General features: G+C 49.7%; 2 protein-coding genes and 1 long non-coding RNA gene across 4 annotated transcripts in view; 2 read left to right on the top strand and 1 right to left on the bottom strand.

Annotated features, from left to right (window-relative positions):
• TCF7L1 (transcription factor 7 like 1) overlaps positions 1 to 2,466 on the top strand; it is a 169,052-nt gene extending 166,586 nt beyond the window's left edge. The window contains exons 11-12 of the mRNA XM_008254182.4: positions 260 to 341; positions 1,071 to 2,466. Of these exons, the coding sequence (XP_008252404.3) occupies positions 260 to 341; positions 1,071 to 1,504 (516 nt within the window). The 3' untranslated portion in view covers positions 1,505 to 2,466. The remainder of the gene's footprint in view (positions 1 to 259; positions 342 to 1,070) is intronic.
• Positions 2,467 to 10,325: 7,859 nt separating this feature from the next.
• LOC127490299 (uncharacterized) lies at positions 10,326 to 12,749 on the bottom strand. The gene is made up of 4 exons (XR_007918195.2): positions 12,566 to 12,749; positions 12,059 to 12,469; positions 10,642 to 10,781; positions 10,326 to 10,555 (listed from the first exon to the last, which is right to left on the bottom strand). It is a non-coding gene; the product is annotated as an uncharacterized lncRNA (long non-coding RNA).
• On the top strand, positions 11,068 to 16,119 carry TGOLN2 (trans-golgi network protein 2). Of its 2 annotated transcripts, none has more exons than XM_008254180.4 (4): positions 11,068 to 11,228; positions 11,459 to 12,270; positions 14,056 to 14,139; positions 15,427 to 16,119. In XM_008254180.4, exons 1-4 carry the CDS (start codon positions 11,183 to 11,185, stop codon positions 15,430 to 15,432), a joined length of 948 nt encoding a protein of 315 aa, XP_008252402.1. In that variant the 5' UTR covers positions 11,068 to 11,182; the 3' UTR covers positions 15,433 to 16,119. The 2 variants fall into 2 exon arrangements, with proteins under 2 accessions (XP_008252402.1, XP_008252403.1); XM_008254181.4 differs by having other exon boundaries at positions 11,091 to 11,228; positions 11,462 to 12,270.
• Positions 16,120 to 18,759: the final 2,640 nt, after the last annotated feature.

Here is an 18,759-nt window from a genome sequence, read left to right as displayed (position 1 = left end):
CTGGCTCCTGCCATCGGATCAGCGCGGTGCGCCGGCCGCAGCGCGCCGGCCGCGGCGGCCATTGGAGGGTGAACCAACGGCAAAGGAAGACCTTTCTCTCTGTCTCTCTCTCTCACTGTCCACTCTGCCTGTCAAAAAAAAAAAAAAAAAACAAACAAACAAAAAAAAAAAAACAGTAGGGACAACGTCCCATCTTCCCCTCCGATCCGGGAGGCCCCGTGGCATGCCAGTGACCTCTCCCTTTGGCTGCGTTTCCCAGGGTAAGAAAAAGAAGAGGAAGCGAGAGAAGCAGCTGTCGCAGACGCAGACGCAGTCCCAGCAGCACGTCCAAGAGGCAGAGGGTGAGTCGAGGCGCCCTCCCGAGGGCCCAGCCGCTCCCGCCTGCGTGTGCTGTGCGTCTGGGCTTCCTTCCCCCGGGTGGCTCGTGCCGTCTTGGAAGAGCTGCCTTTTTGAAGCACCATACGCCAGAGATGGTAAAGCAAGCTGAGAGGAGATCCACCCCAACAGCTGGGAGCTCTAGGAGAGGAAGATGATGGTATGACAGGCTGAGCTGCTTCCCGCCCAGCGGGTACCCAGCGGGTACCAGTTTTGCCCGTCTGGGCCCTGCCCTTTCTCTAAGCGCTTGGTGTTGCTTTCTTGGCAGTAAACTCAGGTCCACGCCTTAAGCGTTCCTCTGTCTCCACTCTGAGTGTCCATGTGGGATGTGGGTATGCCCAGGTCCCTGACGTGCAGCCATGGTGGAGTATCTGCATCGAACTTACACCTTTCTCCAGGCTTTTTGTCATCCCTGGATGACTTCTAACACCTAATATGATGTATCATGTAAAGACTTGGTACATCGTTCAGGGAATAATGACAAGAGGTCTGTACGTGTTCATATGAGATGCGGGGGGTTTCTTTTTTTTTGACTTGACTTTTTGGGAACATTTTTGGTTGGGTGGGTGGGTCCATGCACGTGGACCCCGTGAATGCAGCGGGCTAGCTGTTCGTGTGTACTGCCAGGCCTGGTCCTCGGCTGCCCCTCCCGGCGCTGTCTGCTGCTCACCTCCTGTCTCATCTCTTTCCCCTAGGTGCCCTGGCCTCCAAGAGCAAGAAGCCATGTGTCCAGTACCTGCCCCCCGAGAAGCCCTGCGACAGCCCTGCCTCCTCCCACGGCAGCATGTTGGACTCCCCTGCCACCCCCTCCGCGGCCTTGGCCTCACCAGCTGCCCCTGCTGCCACCCACTCCGAGCAAGCCCAGCCACTGTCCCTCACCACCAAGCCAGAGACCCGGGCCCAGCTGGCTCTGCACTCGGCTGCCTTCCTGTCAGCCAAGGCTGCAGCCACGTCCCCCGGCCAGATGGGCAGCCAGCCTCCCCTCCTGTCCCGGCCCCTCCCACTGGGGTCCGTGCCCACCGCTCTGCTGACCTCTCCCCCCTCTTTCCCAGCCACGCTCCACGCCCACCAGACCCTCCCCGTACTCCAGGCCCAGCCTCTTTCCTTGGTCACCAAGTCTGCCCACTAAGCTGACCCCCACCCCCGCCAACCTACGCAGGCTGTCACGTGACTCATCGAGTAGTAATGATTCAGAAGAAAAAAAAAAAAGGAAAACTTTATTGGTCAATATTTGACCACTCTGGACTGTTGTGTAAAGTGACTGATAACAACAGCACTTTGCGTTTTGTAGATGTAACCAGTAGCTGATCTCAAGGCTTTTTTAAAAAACAAAACAAAACAACAAAAAAAAAAATCTTTACAAGAAACAGAACGGAAAAGTAGTGTGTTATTCTTCCCGTGCGTGCTGTGGTGGATGGACCTGGGCAGAAGACACCTTCTCTCTACCTCTTTCTCTTCCCCGCTGCCCTCTCTTCTCATCCGCCCCACCTGTTCGGCTCCCCCTACTCCATCTGCATGTTTGCCGGTGCTGTGATTTCTAGCCCGGATCCATTCCTGGACGTCTCCTGTTTCCTGGCCCAGGCTCTTACCATGGGCGCAGTAGCGGGGGCCTTCCCCCGTGTCCTCTCTGTCCCCTGCCCAGTGTGAGGCCGCGTCACCTTGTGAGAAGACATCTCGGCCTGATTGGTTTCCACCAGCGTCCCTCCTCCCTCTGTGGGCCCCACCCCACCAGCCCCCAGCTGTGGGTGCGGAAGGAGGTCCTCTGAACCGGTCCCCCCACCACAATGAAAGGGACTCAAGGTGCCTGCCACTTCCTCAGCGAAGAGGTCTGCGTCCTCCCCCCGCCCCTGACCTGTCGGGGTCTGCCCTTCACGGTCCCAGCGCGGCAGACGGGCCCTGGCTGCAGGGCCTGGTTCCTGCCATCTGGGTCAGTGCTGGCACAATCTGCCAAAGTCTAAGGACCCTCCCCCCTGCCCCCTCACTTCACATGCTTCTTCCATGTGTATTTTGTTTTGTTTTTATGGTTTTTGGAGCAATTTAAACTCCCAGTTGGTTATTTTCACAAAATAAAATTGCAGTTGCAAGACCTTTCCTGAATGTTTCTTTGGTGCTTTTGTTGAGTCAAGCCACCTTCTCCATAGCGAGCCATGCACAAAAGGTTGCCTGTTGTTGGAGGGGAACATAAAATGTGCCTTCCGGGGCTGTGCTGTGGCACAAGGTGTTAAGACACTGCCTGTGATGCTGGTATCCCAGATGGGCCGCGGGGCCCGCTCCAATCCAGCTAACACACCTCCCTGGGAACACAGCAGAGGATGGCCCGTGTGCTTTGGCCCCTGCCACCCACATAGAAGACCAATGGAGTTCCAGGCTCCCGGCTTCAGCCCGACCCTGCCCCAGCTGTTGCAGCCATAGGGGGAGTGAGCCAGTGCATGGGAGACCTCCCCAGATCTCGCAGTATTAATAACTGAGGCCCAAAGTGTGAAATCATTCTGCAGTTGATTTAAATCAGTTTATTGGGAGCCAGCACTGTGGTGTAGTGGGTAAAAGCCACCACCGCAGTGCATGCATTCATATGGGTGCCAGTTCAAGACCTGGCTGCTCCATTTCCGATCCAGCTCTCTGCTATGGCCTGGGAAAGCAGAAGATGGCCCAAGTCCTTGGGCCCCTGCACACACGTGGGAGACCCGGAAGAAGCTCCTGGCTCCTGGCTTCAGATCAGCCCAGCTCTGGCCATTGCAGCCATTTGGGGAGTGAACCAGCGGATGGAAGACCTCTCTCTCTCTCTCTGCTTCTGCTTCTCTGTAATTCTGCCTTTCAAATAAATAATAAATCTTTTTTTTAAAGTATAAAGAAGTAAAATAAATTTATTCTTTAAAAAATCAATTTGTCACCCAGAAGACATTCTATTTATTTATCTTTTTATTTATATTTGAATGAGAGAGAGCACCCACCCATTGGTTCACCTTCCAAATGTCCATGATAGGCAGGAGCTCAGGAGCCCAGAACTCCATCTGGGCCTCCCACATGGGTGGCAGGGCCCCAACTACTTGAGCCATCACCACTCCTCCCAGGGTGCACATTAGCAGGAAGCTTGACTTGGAGGCGGGGCTGGGACTCGAACTCACTCTGACAAGGAACACTGGCGTCCCAAGCAGCGTCTTGTGCTAAACTCCTGCTACCTCCCCCTTGCTTATGCTCCTGACACCCGTTTGGTCTTTTTGTTTTGTTTTTGTCTTATTTATTTGAAATAGCTACAGAAAGCGAGATCTTCCATCCGCTGGTTCACTCCCCAGATGGCCACAACAGCCAGGGTTGGGTGAGGCCAAAGCCAGGAACCAGGGGTCTCCCATAGAGGTGGCAGGGCCCCAAACACTTGGGCCATCAGCAAGGAGCCGGATCGGAAGTGGAGCAGCCGGTATAGGAACCAGCGCCAGGATAGGCCATGGCTTCACTCACTACACAACATGGGCCCTCTATTAGTTGGTCTTACAAAGGGCATCTTTTGTGTCCTCTCCATAGGATCTAGCCGTGCAACTCCTTTTTTTAAGAACAGTTTTTTGGAGATAGACTTGACCCATTTAAAGTCTATAATTCAAATGGTGTTTAGCTGTTCAGAGATGCATATCCACCACCACCATTTTAGAACATTTTCCTCACCCAAAAAAGACCCCTTGGAAGTCACTCCCTATTTTCCCACCTGTCAACAAGTCCTAGGCAACCACCAATCTTCAGTGTATGATTTTGTCCATTCTGGACACTGAAAATAATTGGAATAATAAAATGTGTTCTTTAGTCACTTCCTTCCAAGATCTCATGTTTCAAGATTCATCCATCTATAGCATGTGTCTGTATTTCACTACTTTGGTTTTATGGTAGTAAAAGACATGTAATGAAAAAGTTACCATTTTAGTAGTAGTAGTAGTTGTTACCATTTCTAAGTAGTATTAAGTACATTCACAATGTTGTCCAGCCATAACCATCAGCAGTTCCTGGAACTATGTCACCCTGAGCAGAAACTGCCCATTCCAACATGGCGCAGTGCGTTGAGCCACCCCCTGTGACACTGGCCTCCCACGTGAGTGCCAGTTCCAGTCCCAGCTGTTCCACTTCCGATCCAGCTCCCTGGTAATATGCCTGTGAAGGCAGCAGAAGATGGCCCAAGTGGTTGGGCTCCTGCCACTCGTGTGGGAGACCCAAATGGAGTTCCAGGTTCCTGGCTTCTGGCTGACCCACCTCTGACTTGCAGCCATTTGGGGAGTGAACCAGTGGGTGGAGGATCTCTTTCTCTCTTTCTCTGTCTCTCTGGTCTTTCAAATAAGTTAAATAAATCCTTCTGAGAGAAAGAAAAGGGAAGGGAAGAAAAAGAAACTGTGCCCATTAAATAATAATTTTTCTTTTTTTTTTTTTTTTTTTTTTTTTTTTTTGACAGGCAGAGTGGACAGTGAGAGAGAGACAGAGAGAAAGGTCTTCCTTTGCCGTTGGTTCACCCTCCAATGGCCGCCGCGGCCAGTGCGCTGCAGCCGGCACACCGCGCTGATCCGATGGCAGGAGCCAGGAGCCAGGTGCTTTTCCTGGTCTCCCATGGGGTGCAGGGCCCAAGCACCTGGGCCATCCTCCACTGCACTCCCTGGCCACAGCAGAGGGCTGGCCTGGAAGAGGGGCAACCGGGACAGAATCCGGCGCCCCGACCGGGACTAGAACCCGGTGTGCCAGTGGTGCCGCTAGGCGGAGGATTAGCCTAGTGAGCCGCGGCGCCGGCCCTAAATAATAATTTTTCATTTCTCACTTGCCCCAGTCCCAGGGACGTCTAATGCACTTCGCGTTTTGCGTGTCTGAATTTGCCTATTGCAGGCACCTCGCAGAAGTGGTACAACACTGTCCTTGACCTTTCATGTCTGGCCTGTTTCACTGAGCATGTTTTCAGGGTCCATCTGTATTGTTAGCATGTACTATCAGTTTCATTCTGTTTTATGGTGCAATATCTTGTTGCTCAACAATAGAGTTGTGTATTTTGCAAATTTGGTCTTGAGATCTTGCTCTGGAGGGTGGCTACCGACCCCAGCTCTGCCCTGGGTGTTTACCGTGATGAAATGCCCTCCCCAGGATACTTCCTCATCCGGCCAGGCGGCCCTTAAGCCCCAAGAGTCCAACTTGCAACAAGATGTCCCTCTCCGGGAACCTTGTTTATACTGGCAGCCGCTCCAGCGGTTTTATCTGACCTCAATCCATTTTATTCCGGCAGGACAGCCACTCCCTTAGAGAGCCCCAGTGGGGAAAGAGGAAGGGTTCAGGTGTGTGGGTCAGGTGAGACGCAGAGGAGGCAACTCAACCAAATGCGTGCAATAGCAGAAGCTGTAGGATTCCAGGGGCACAGGGAGGAGGGCAGCACGCCCCGCCAGGCCACCAGGCCAGGGCAGACCATCAGGGGCACCTGCACAGAACCAGCAGGCCAGGAGCAAGACAGAGAGGATGATCCCCGGGGCCAAAGCCTTTCTCGGGGGTCAGGGCCTTACCACAGCTGCTTTCCTTCAGGGAGCATTAATTGGTGGGTTTAGGGCAAGCAGGGTCCCACTGTGACGGGAGGTGTCACTGTAGCAGATCTTGGGCAATCCTTACTCACCCCCAAAGCCGGACCGGGAGCAGCTGGGCTCAGGGGCGGTGAACCGTTTGCATTGCCTGAACTTTGGCTTGTTTGGTTTCATCCTGTGGGGAGGTGGCCACATGCGGTGGTTGTGCAAATAAGCCAGATGTTTCGATGGATCACTTTGAGGAACTGGGACAAGATAGAGAACTAGAAACTGTGTTGAGGGTGACAGCCGGCTTCTGGCATGAGAAACTTAAATGTACATTCAAAGCAGGAGCCAGGGCAGTGTAAAATTGTAAGAATTTTTTCTGTATGTATAAGCCACGTTTTTGTTTCTCTGTTACCTGTTATCTGTTGATAAATGTATTATTTCCACCTTTTGATTATTGTGATAATGCTGCTATGAACAGTCACATACAAATCAGATGTTTTTGTACTTATTTTCTTTTTAAGATTTATTTATTGGGGCCGGCACTGTGGCATAGCGGGTAAAGCCACTGCCTGCAGTGCCAGCATCCCTCATGGGTGCTGGTCCAAGTCCCAGCTTCTCCTCTTCCAATCCAGCTCTCTGCTACGGCCTGGGGAAGCAGTAGAAGATGGCCCAAGTCCTAGGCCCCTGCACCCACTTGGGAGGCCCGGAGGACGCTCCTGGCTCTGGCTTCAGATCGGCGCAGCTCCAGCTGTTGCAGCCATTTGGGGAGTGAATCAGCAGATGCAAGATCTTTCTCTCTGCCTCTGCCTCTCTATAACTCTGCCTTTCAAATAAATTATGTAAATATTTTTAAAAATAAATTTTAAAAAAGACTTGTTTATTTACTTGAAAGGCAGTTACAGACAGAGCTTCCATCCACTGGTTCACTCCCAAAATGGTTACTTATAGTTATACAGGGCCTGGGCTGGTCCGAAGCCAGAAGCTTCATCTGGGTCTCTCATGTGTGTACAGGGGCCCGAGGACTTGGGTCATCCTCCACCGCTTTCCCAGGTGCGTTAGCAGAAGCTGGATCGGAAGTGGAGCAGCGGCGGGGTCTCAAACTAGCACCCATGTGGGATGCCAGTGTTGCAGGTGGCAGTTTTACCAGCCGCGCCACAGTGCTGGCTCTGAGTCCATATTTTTAATTCCTTGGTGCATATAACTAGGAGTGGACTTGCTGGGTTGTACAGTAATTCTATGTTTAGCTTCCTCTTTAAAAATTTTTATTTATTTATTTGATGGAGGGAGAGAAACAAAGAGAAGGGGGAGAGACCTTCCATCCACTAGTTCACTCCCCAAATGCCCACAACAGCCAGGGCTGGGCCAGCTGAAGTCAGGACCAGCAATTCCACCTGTGCCTCCCATGGGAGTAACAGGAACCTAGTTATTTGAGTCATCATCTGTTGCGTCACAGGTGCATTAGCCGGAAGCTGGACTGGAAACAGAATAGCCAGGCCTCGTACCAGGTGCTCTGATACGGAATACCAGAATCACAAGCTGCCGCTGAACCCACAACACCCTCCCTTAGGCTGAACTTTTCCACAGCAGCTGCAGCATTTTACATTCCCATCAGCACCGTGCGAGGCTTTCAATGCCCACATCCTCAACACTTTCCCGTTGTTCCGGCCATCCTTGTGGGCATGGGGAGGTAGCTCACCGAGACAGTGATTTGCATTTCCCTGATCCTGACGATGCTGGGTGTATTTTCCTGTGCATATTGGCCAGCTGTGCCAGCACCAACTAGAGAAAAAATTCTTCTTTCCCCCAATGAACCATATCCACAAAAATCAGCTAATTATAGATGTATAAGCTTATTTCTGGGCTCTCAATTCTATTCATCTTTATGTCTTTTTTTTTTTTTTTTTTTTAAGGAATTGATTAACAGGACTTCAGCAGTGACCTTATAAACTCTTCACTTTCAGAGTTGCAAGTGAAATCCACCGCTTGGGCTGTAGTGATTGCGATTAAACATGCAGAAAATATACACATTCCTAAAAATCAAAATCCCTGTGACTTCTACAGATTGTTTGGGAGATCATCTGCATTGATTCTATCCTCCTCTAAGTTTACATGGTTTCTGTATTGAACACTTGCATTACCTGAATATTCTTCAAAATATTGGATACACCAAATGGAGAGATGTCTTGTGTAGTTTGGACAATTTAAGATCTGTGTCATTAATTTTCAATGTACTGCTTAGAAGTATAAAAGAAAAATCCATCTGAGTATCCAGACAACCAAGATTTCCCTGGAGATAACAATATCTTAATAACAGGTAGTTTTGGGGGCCAGCGCTGTGACGCAGTGGGTTAAAGCCCAGCTTGCAGTGCCAGCATCCCATATGGGCACCAGTTCGAGTCTCGGTTGCTCCACTTCCAATCCAGCTCTCTGCTAAGGCCTGGGAAGGCAGTTGAAGATGGCCCGGAATGGAAGACCTCTCTCTCTGGCTCTACCTCTCTCTGTAACTCTTTCAAATAAATAAAATAAATCTTTAAAAAAATAGGTAGTTTTCTTTCCCAGCTTAAATCCATATTTTAAAAAAACATGATGGTAAAAATAAATATCATCTTTATGTCCCTATGCCAGTACCACACTAGACTAACTACTGTAGCTTTGTGGTAGTTGTTTGTTGTGTGCTTGTTTTTAAGATTTTATTTATTTCAGAGGTAGAGTTACAGACAGAGAGAGGTAAAGATAAAGAGAAAGGTCTTCCATCCACTGATTCACTCCCCAAACGGCCACGACAGCCAGAGCTGGGCTGATCTGAAGCTAGGAGCCAGGAGCTTCTTCTGGGTCTCTCACGTTGCGGCAGGGGCCCAAGCACTTGGGCCATCTTCTGCTGCTTTCCCAGGCACACTAGCAGGGAGTTGGATCTGAAGTGGAGAAGGTGGAACTTGAATCAGCACCCCTAGGGGATACCAGTATAGCAGGTGGCAGCTTAACCCACTGCACCACAACACCAACAACCCCAAGTTTATTTTGAGTCCAATCACATCCTTCCGGTCTCCCTGTCCCTACACTAGTACTACCTGGACTATTGCAACAGTCTCCCAATTGATTAACTCCCAGGTCTACTCTTCCCTCCTTACCCTGGCAGATTCTTCAATATAGAACAGAACCACAGTAATAGTAAAAAATTCCCAACTTAAACCTCTTTAATAGCTTCCCATTACCATTAAGATAAAATACAAAACCCTGGGCACTGCCCACATGACCCGGTTTCGCTTCCTCTCCTGCCTGGTGATGTGGACACCAGGTTAAGCTTAACAATTGGCCATTCTTCTCCCCACACACACGCCCTCACTAAACCAACATTCTTAAATGTTACTCAAACATGTATTTAGAGGGAGTAAAGAGAATTTTCTTTTGAATTTAACAACTCACTTCCTTTTTTAAATATAGATTTTATTATATTTATTTGAAAAGCAGAGTTATAGAGAAAGAGAGAGGGAGAGAGATCTTCCATCCATCGATTCACTCCCCAAATGGCCACAATGGCCAGCGCTGGGCCAGGCCAAAGCCAGGAGTCAGGAGCTTCATCCGGGTCTCCCACGCGGGCGCAGGGGCCCAAGCACTTGGGCCATCCTCCGCTGCTTTCCCAGGCACATTAGCTGGGAGCAGGGTTGGAAGTGGAACAGCCAAGAACTCGAGTCAGCGCCCAGGTGAAATGCCAGTGCTGCAGGCACTTCACCTTCTGAGTCACAGTACCAGTCCCCCAGTCCACTTCCTTTAGCCAAAGCAGAATCCAGGTTCTGGAGCAATTTGGAAGAGTCCTCACTTCTCTTGGAGTCTTGGTCTCATATCAATAATGCACACGTATGTAAGAGATTTTCTTACAATAGAGAAATATTGAGAATCACATTTATAGGTTTTTAAATAATAAAGCACTTGTGCCTGAAAATCATATTTGTGCCGTGTAGTATTCTTAAAATTCTTAAGAGTTTTGACTGACTAGGACTGCGTGTCCCATAAACAAATACAAATGAAGAGAATGGTTGCCCTAGCAGCTGTCGCCCTTTTGGGCAGGAGTGGCACCAGTTTACAGTTCAACCAGAGTTAACTGGCATATTTTCCGTTGTACTTGTGTGTCCAATAAAGATGTATGTTCTGGACAACTCCCAGATCACTCAACTTCTTAATCTGGCTCTGCGCCAGCCTCATTCCCTGCCACTGTCCTTGTTGTGATCCAACAATCCTGGTCTTTACATTTGCACAAAATGCCAGGATCCCGCCTACGGGCAGCTAAGCTCATCTTCCCTTCAACCTCATCTGAGACACACCTATAAACTCTGGTCCTCGGTTTAAGGGTCCTTCCTCAACTAAGTTAATGGTTTCCGTACTTTTCTTTCTGGCAATTCTTGGGAATTTGTGTGTCTGTATACACACTCTCACATGTTTTGTTTGTTTTAAATTTACTTATTTATTTGAAAGGCAGAGTTATAGATAGGCGGAGGCAGAGAGAGAAAGATCTCCCATGGATGGTTCACTCCCCAGATGGCTGCAACGGCCGGAGCTGCCTCAATCCGAAGCCAGGAGCCAGGAGCTTCCTCTGTGTCTCCCACGTGGGTGCCGGGGCCCAACGACTTGGGCCATCTTCCACTGCTTTCCCAGGCCATAGCAGAGAGCTGGTCAAATAATAGTTTTAATTAACAAAGAATGTACTAGTGTTACTTAATTAAAAACATTAAATATTTGCAAGGCAAACACATACTCTAAAACATTTGCAGATTATGCCGGAAGGATGGAACTAAGGTTCTATTTTCTCCTTCTAGAACTCTGATGAGAACAAGAACACTTGTTTGGAAAGGATCTTGGGCAACCTCAGACGAAGGCGATGGGCTGGACTTGTTTCTAGATGGGAAAGAACAAGAAAGCGAGGGGCGAGAAACGCGAGCAAACGATGGGGCGAGGAGCTGCCGGGCCCAGCGACCCACGGGAGGCGAGAAAGCTCCCGCTTGGTGCGAAGGGCGAGAAGCAAAAATGGATGGCCTGTTATGGCTGCTATGGGGACTGGAAACCAGGAAGAGGTAGATTCTCCCGCCACTGGGGTCTAAGTCACCGCCACTGCCAAAAAAAGGAAAAAAAAATAACCTTCCAACCTCTCCGAAGGCTGAGCCCCAGGACCCGCCCCCGAATGGGGAGACCTGGCGGAGGCACGGAGGCGCGCGCAGGAAGGGGCGTGGCTACGAGTTTGGAGTCCCGCGCGCGACTCTCGCGAGACTGGTAGAGAGCGGAAGCACAGTCTGTGCAGGATGCGGTTCCTAGTTGTGTTGGTCGCGCTGAGTGTCGCAGTGGCGGGTAAGACCCCCTTCTGTCCGCCCACTCCACTTTCGCCCCCCAGCCCACCACCCTCAGCTCGGCCAGCCGCTGTCTGGGCTCGCCTCTTTCCTGCTCCCCCTACCCTTCCGCTCGCCGCCGCCCCCCTGCCCCCTTTCGCCCCTTTGCGCCTGATCCTTTCCTGCTCCGAGGAGTCCGCTTTTCCCGATCTGCGCTCTGAAAGCCTAATGGCCTGGTTTCTCCCATTTCAGTAGCTGACGATGCCAGTTCGGCAGACAATCAGAACGTAAACACTACCCTTACGGCCTCTGGAGCCTCCTCTTCGAACATGGAGCCAGAGATAAATAGTACGGAAAAGGTACTCGCTTTGAACCCGTCTTCCAATAACGCAGGCTCTAACAGCTCACAAATAGGGCAGCTGAAGGTTAGCGCAAACTCTAGCAACTCAAATACCGAGTCGCCGAACGCGAGCGCAAACACTGGCAACTCATCCCAGGAGCAGCAGGGGACAAGCGCAAACACTGGCACTTCGACTACGGAGCAGCCCCAGAAAATCAGCGCTTCTACGCCTCCTGCTCTGCCGAAGACCACGGCAGAGAAATACCAGTCCAGCAAGGCAGTCTCCAACCCCAGCCCTGGTAACACTCAGCCCGAGAGCAGCATAAGCGGCCAGGCTGACAAAGCAGGGACCTCGCAGCCTGCTTCCAGAGCTGAGTCCACGGAGGACTTGATAGTGGACTCTGAGCTCCCTTCTTCCCAGCAGGAGGGGGAGGACAAGCCTTTAGAGCCTGCTGAAGGTGCGGAGCCCAAGGAGGCTGGAGAAGGTGAGGCGTTTCCTGAAGAGGACTCACCCCTGGAGGAAGAGAAAGAGAAGATGCCGGGGCCTGCCTCCGGGGAGACCCGCGAGGGTCTGCTTCTGGATCCCATGAGCAGGGAGAAGGATGAGCTTTTCAAGGACAGCCCTGGAAGTTCCCGCGCAGAGAGCAGCCACTTCTTTGCCTATCTGGTGACCGCGGCCGTTCTCGTGGCTGTCCTCTACATTGCCTATCACAACAAGCGCAAGGTGAGTGAGGAGCTGCCCGAGGGCCCTGTCCCCACTCCGCAGTCCTCCCTCCCCCAAACGCAAGCTTGGGCGCCCATCTGCCGCCGGAGAGCACCGGGGTTTTAAGACAAATGTCTGTGTTTCCTGAAGACTCTGCAAGGGCTCTTTACTCTGGTTTCGTAAATTATGCGTCTCTTCCTGTTCCCAGTGTCCTCTGCTCCTGCATTAGGTTATACGTTAGGACAGTGTTATGACACACCCTGAAATGGGATTGCCTCCCAGAACCTGGACGTGGTCCTTCACAGCCTCCGAGTACCTGGGGAGCTGGCAGGAAAAACTCTCCTCTGCCCGCGTCTCCACTCTGGAGCCAGTGCAGCACTTCTGACTTCCTCCCCCAACCTCCTGTCTTCCATCTGCGGTGGCAGAAGGAATGATTTCAGTGACATAGTCTCCTATACCAACAGCAAGAAGCCCAGGGAACCTCTTGAACAGTCATAACTAGAAGAAAACCCAGAAATTGCACAGATCCATACATCTTTTACTTTGTCAGCATTTGGTATGAAGTAATAATGGTGTGTCCCGTAGCAACCAACCCTAATGACAAAATTAGTGCATTTCCTATTAAGTCCTAAGAATTTTGAAGATAGCTTCAGTACTCTGGTTAGAATGGGAGAGTTCAATTAATTGTGGCCATAAGATCTTCAGCTATAAAGAATGAGGAAATGGGGCGAACTTTTGGCAGGGCAGTTAGGATACGATATCACTTGGGGTACCCACATCCCATGTTGGGGTGCCTCTGCTTATAATTCCAGCTTCCCGCTGTTGTGCACCCTGGGAGGCAGCAGATGGCGGCTTGAGGACTTGGGTCCCTGCCACCCAGGTGGGAGCCCTGGAGTGAGTTCTGGGATCCTGGCTTCAGCCTGCCCAGTTCTCGCTGTTGTGGGCATTTAGGAAGTGAACAGCAGCAGGAAGATCTCTTTCTGTTTGTCTCTCAAAAAAAAAAAAAAAAATACATAAATTTTTTTTTAAAGAATGAGGACATCCAAGTGGTTTATCATGGAGAGTAACCTCAGCAGTGAAATGACAGTGATAATGTAGCTGATGATGCAAAGGGGGGGGCCAAAAGAGTACTTTGTGGATAGGAAGTACTTTTTGATTATGATTTTAAAAAAAGGAACGTGCCATCCTAGAGCTCTCTGAGGAAGAGTTGGCAGATCTTTGAGTACTTTTTTTTTTTTTTTTTTTTTTTTTTTGAGAGAGAGAGACAGGCAGCGAGTGCTTCTGTGGACTAGTTCACTCCCCAAATGCTCTCGGTGGCCAGGGCTGGACCAGGCTGATGTCAGGAGCCAAAACGCAGTCCAGCTCTCCAGTGTGGGCAGCAGGGACCTGACTTCCTGAGCCGCCACCTGCTGCCTCCCAGGGTGCACCTGAACAGAAAGCTGGAATGAGGAGCAGAGCGCAGATTCAAACCCAGACACTCCAGTAGGGAATGAGGGCATCTAGCTGGTAACCGCCAGGCCGAACACCTGCCCCAGACTGAGTACTCTTGAATAAATCATACAGACTTTCGCAAGCTAGAGCCCAGAACATCCTTCCTCCATCTGTCATTTCCTGTAAAGTACTACAAAGGATTCTGATGTACTAGGCCCTGTCTTTGCTAAAACCTTTTAACTTGAGTGGGCCTCTCTGGGTATACTGCTCTTTCTATAATCATTAACAAATGTCCTACAGGTGACTGTGGTTTCAGACACTGAACTGTGTCATTTCAGAACCACCTGTTCTTCATTTTCTTCTCCCTTTCCCCAGATTATTGCTTTTGTCCTGGAAGGAAAAAGATCCAGAGTCACTCGGCGGCCAAAGGCCAGTGAGTACCAACGCTTGGACCTGAAGGTGAGGAAGGAGGCAGGTCGGTGGGAAGGGTCTGCAGCCTCAGATGGGCCTGGCAGTGGCAGAATTCAGCATGGCGAGAGCAGCCAACTCAGGGGTTCTGGTGCCATCACCCCCACCCTTTGCAGACCACAAACTAGAAAAATTCATGACCTCTATTTGTTCCTGCAATGTTAGAGCTAGAAGAGACGTTCGAGTTCTCTACAGCAGCTCCCACCAGACAGATGCAGAAACAGACCCGTTCAGAAACGTGATTTTCTTCTTCTAAGGTTCCACTACAAGTTACTGGCACAGTCAGGACCTGGGAACAACTCCCTAGACTCCCACTCCTAAGCTTTTTTTGCACCACACCAGTGCTTCGCAAACTTCAGTAGGCACATGACTCACCTTGGGAATTGTGATAAAAACAAAATCTGGCTCACTAGGTATTGGATGGAGCCCGTCTCCACATTTCTAGGTAGTTCCCCAGGGGTGCCAAGTGCTGCTGGAACTGCGCTCCCTGAGTATACATGGCCCAGAAGCTCATAGGCCTCCAGCTTCCCGGGTGAGCCCTGCATGAACACTGTAGGCCAGGCTGCCTGAGTGCACCCAGCGTGTGCCTCAGAGGGAAGCGCTCCTCCCACCCCACAGCAGCAGGAGCTGAGCAAGGTTCTCCCAAAAGTAACTGTCTAAGCAAGAAGAGTGCCTCCCTCGGCATGTCTGCCTGCACTCACTCTTTTCTGTTCTGTCGAGTAACAGGGAGGGCACTGGCAAAGACCTAGTCAGTGGCCTAGCTGTGAGTTCCTCCCAGACTTCCTGCAGGGGACACAGGTGACTTGCACAGCTCATAGCAGCCACAGCAGAAGCCACTCAGCTCCAAGGAGCGATGCTGACTATCCTAACAATAAGTAAACTTCACAGCACCCCTGGCCTACTGCCTTTCCTGATAATTGACTTTAAGGATTTTTTTTTCTCAATTATAATTTATTTTTTTCAACCAGAAAAGAAATACATATGTAATCAATACAGAACAGTGTGCTACAGAGGCCTGGATTCCCATAGCCCCTCTGTCAAGTCTATCTTTCTAGTATATGTTTTATCTCAGAATGATTTTAAAAACCATCTCATGTGCTGTTATTTTAATTAATTGCTGTTTGTGTGCTGGTGGGCTGGCTTGTCTTAATTCTACAAATTTTCCCTGAACTGCAGCTCCTATAAGGTCTCCAGCCCTACCCCAGTTGTAAAAGTACAGTGTGTTCCCATGAACAAGGATGAATGTTAACCTGTGGATTGTGTTTTCTCTCGTTCCAGCTTTGACTTCTGTCCACAAGAACCTTGTCCTCCCTGCTGATTTGTTTCTAATTCGAGAAATGAGGAGACAAGTACTGTGACCTCAGAGCCACCCTGCTTGGGGGTTTGGTGGCAAGTGTGGGCTGGCAGAGGCAGGGGACTGACTTGGGTTTTGCACCTGCACTTTGGTGACGTTGTACTCCTGTGTTCCCTTTATTTATGCTGGTGTCATTTGTCCTCTTCTCCCGAGTGTGAGTGGAGGGAGCATGTGGAAACGACTATGACCAAAGGGAGACCCCAGCCCTGGGCAGACCGTGCCGCTGACCATGCTCCGTTGGGCCTTGACTGTAGTGAGGGAGCCCTTGACCATGGCATTGCCCTCTCCACAGTCTGTCTCTGCAGACCTAGGAGAAGACTGAAGGTAGAGGTGCTTTTCCACTAAAGTCTCTTATTCTGGGGGATGTGCCCTACAAAGAAATAGAAGATGGTGAAGCACGATGGGCAGAGGCTGCATTGAACACGTGATTTTTATTAGAGGCTTCAGCAGCAAACCAAAATAGCAGGTTAAAACATGCTAACCTGTCTAGCATAAGTTCTTCTTGTTTTTCTTATATTTTGTATTCCTTGAGACAAAGTGAATCAACTCCCTTTGATTGTACTGAGTGTAAAATTGAACTTTGGGTTTCTGGAAGTAAAGCCACTGTTCTCATCAGATTTGTTTTTTTAAGTGTGGTTATGATTATTGATTCATATAGTCATGGTCAATAGGAACTCTGAGATAAGGCAAGTTGGTGCTTCATGCAAGAACATATGTAGGAGGGTTTCAGTTTGGGTTTGCATTTTTTTTTTTCAAAGGGCTTATCAATTGCATTCTTGCCCTTGTTGCCTAAAAATGGACAAGAGACATTGAGAAGCCAGCTGTAGTCTCTGATCCTTTTATCTTAATCTTTTTAATGATCCTTGTATCTGATAGAAGATGCTGAGAGTAATTTAAAAATTCTTCCATTCCGTGTCAGAGGTTCTTTTAAAATTCAAGAAATTTCCTGAATCCCCCTGGGATGACACTGTTCTTTGAAGTTTTACTTCAGCCTGTCCTAGCTGTGCTACCTATAATAGAGAGTCCAGTGAGAGTTGTGTCTGAGCTGATCTCAGGGATCTACAAAGTGTGTGGAAAGGATGTGGGAGGTGAGGGAAATACGAATTCTGTGCTGCTGAAGAAGCCACTCTGAAGGAGGGGCATCCTGATTGTCCTATGTTCACCTAGCTGAGAACTGCCCTGGCAGTCAGCAACCTTGACGGGGATTCAGGATGAATCAGACTCTTCTTGGTGTCATTTTCTCTCCTTGTGCACCAGGCTTGTCATCATTGCCTCCGACCTGAGGAACCTTCCCTCAGGCTCCTCTAGCCTCCCCTAAGGCCATCCCGTCTCCACCTCCGCCCTCTGTCGCTACTGTTAGTGTTCATGTCTGTCTGCACTTTCCTCATGCACACCCATCTCTCCTGTGTGTTCTGCTGTTTCACTTCTCCAGTAAGTATTGCTTCTTTTACCTTGTCAGTCACTCTCTGTGGTTCTGCAGACTCACTCTGGTCCCTGTCTTTCTGATGTGTTTTTCCAAAGGTTACCAGTTATCAGATCACCAAACCATTAGCTAGCCTGTCCTTGATAGAATGGGCACTATTGACCATCTAGATCAAAATGCCACTTTCTTGAGGGCTGACAAACTGTTGTTTGCCTTGTCCTATGCTGATGCGGAAGAGGGCCTTCTGACTGTCCTCAGAAATGTGTCTGTTCTTCATCTCTCTGCCCCTTATGTTGGAAAGAAGACCAACCTTAGAATCATTATTCTTCCCAGAATTCTTGATCTGCTCTGAAGCTATTCTGTACCTCTCATGGCTTAGAGAATCAGCTTATGGGCTGTTGGGTATTCACAACTGCACATCGGTATCTTCCTCCATGTCTTTGCCTCCCACCCAGGCCAGACGTGTCTTGTCCTGCACCCATCCATGACTCTGTGCCTTTATTCTTGCTACGTCCTTCGATTTCCTAGCTTTCCATGGTTATTTCTCAGGTTTTCTGCCCTTCTCCTCCTCCTCTTGCCTTCCCCAAATCTATCAGTTTCTTTGGGCTCACCCTGAGTTTTCCTGTCTGCCCCCATGCTGTGAGGCCCTTTCCATTCTATTCTGATAACTCTAAGTAATGCCACTTGCTCATTTTGGAACCTCAAAAAAAAACAGGGCAGGCAGATCTGATGTTTCTCTGGTCTCTCCCAAAAATGAAGCTCTTGAGGGACAGCGCTCGGCACCACCTTCACATCTGCCTAGCACAGTGACGTTCCTCGGGGACTCAGTTCCGTTACTCCCTGCCGAGGAGTTGTTTTCCTTCTTCATGGTGTCCAGGTGTGACTTAGATGAGGCCTTACAGAGCTCTTTCTGGCTGCTGGTTGCTGTGACCTTATATTTGCTGCGTTTCGCTCTTGAAGAGGAGAACAGGAAGTCAGCTTGGTTTCAGAATCGAAGAGAGCTGGCAGCCAGTGGATATGCAAGTATTGTCATTGAGTCCACATAGCTCAACTTTTTCAGCACACCATTTCTTCTTGGGCAGAAAGAATATGATGGAATTTAAGGTTAACTTTAGAAATGGCACTGAAGGAAATACCACACACCAAAGGAACACTCATTTCCAGGATGGTTGTCTTTTTGAAGGTACCAGCGTTTGAAGCATGCTTTCCTAGAGATTGTGGGGATGAGGGTGAAGTGGCTGAGGCATCTCAGGACACGGTTGGGTGGCAGTGTGTAGGAAACACACAGAGGCACAAGAGGCACCCCTCTGTAGACAACCGTGGGCTTCTTTCCTGCCCCCAGCTTGTGGTTGAAGTGTGATTTCTCTTTGGAGGAAATCTGCTTCTGTCAAAGATGTTAAGAGAGGAACTTGCCTTCCTGCCTGCTACAGATTACTGAGTAGAGTTATTTAAAGAATCTACACTCAGGGGCTCTGAGAGAGTCAAAGGCGAGTCCATCCAGAAGAGCTAAGAGAATTGGCAGACTTGACAACCAGATGTGTACACTCTGACATTTCCCCCCTGACTTGGTGTCCCCGTTGGCAACACTCACTGTTTCCTGTTTTCACATGGTAATTTGACAAACAGTGCTGTGTGTGTGGTGAGCTAGAGCGACTTGCACACGCCTTCTGAACCATTTGGACGTGTAGGTGGAGGAGGGGCGTCGTGCGCCAGAGCCTGTGCTCCTGCAAGGCTGTCTCCTGAAATCTCTCACCAGGAAGGTTGAGTTTAGCTTTGTCTTAAGAATCCTGGATTATTTTCAGGTTTAATTTAACACCCAGAGCCAAACATGACT

Source organism: Oryctolagus cuniculus, chromosome 2 (genome assembly GCF_964237555.1).
Source record: "Oryctolagus cuniculus chromosome 2, mOryCun1.1, whole genome shotgun sequence".
Taxonomy (NCBI): Eukaryota; Metazoa; Chordata; class Mammalia; order Lagomorpha; family Leporidae; genus Oryctolagus; species Oryctolagus cuniculus.
This window is presented reverse-complemented; position numbering and strand designations above follow the sequence as displayed.

Bases quoted from the DNA above. Each gene is read 5' to 3' on its own strand.
- TGOLN2 (XM_008254180.4), top strand. From the start codon at position 11,183: ATGCGGTTCCTAGTTGTGTTGGTCGCGCTGAGTGTCGCAGTGGCGG. The intron at 11,229-11,458 runs GTAAGACCCCCT...CTCCCATTTCAG, and splicing joins GCTGAGTGTCGCAGTGGCGG to TAGCTGACGATGCCAGTTCG. The intron at 12,271-14,055 runs GTGAGTGAGGAG...CCCTTTCCCCAG, and splicing joins CCTATCACAACAAGCGCAAG to ATTATTGCTTTTGTCCTGGA.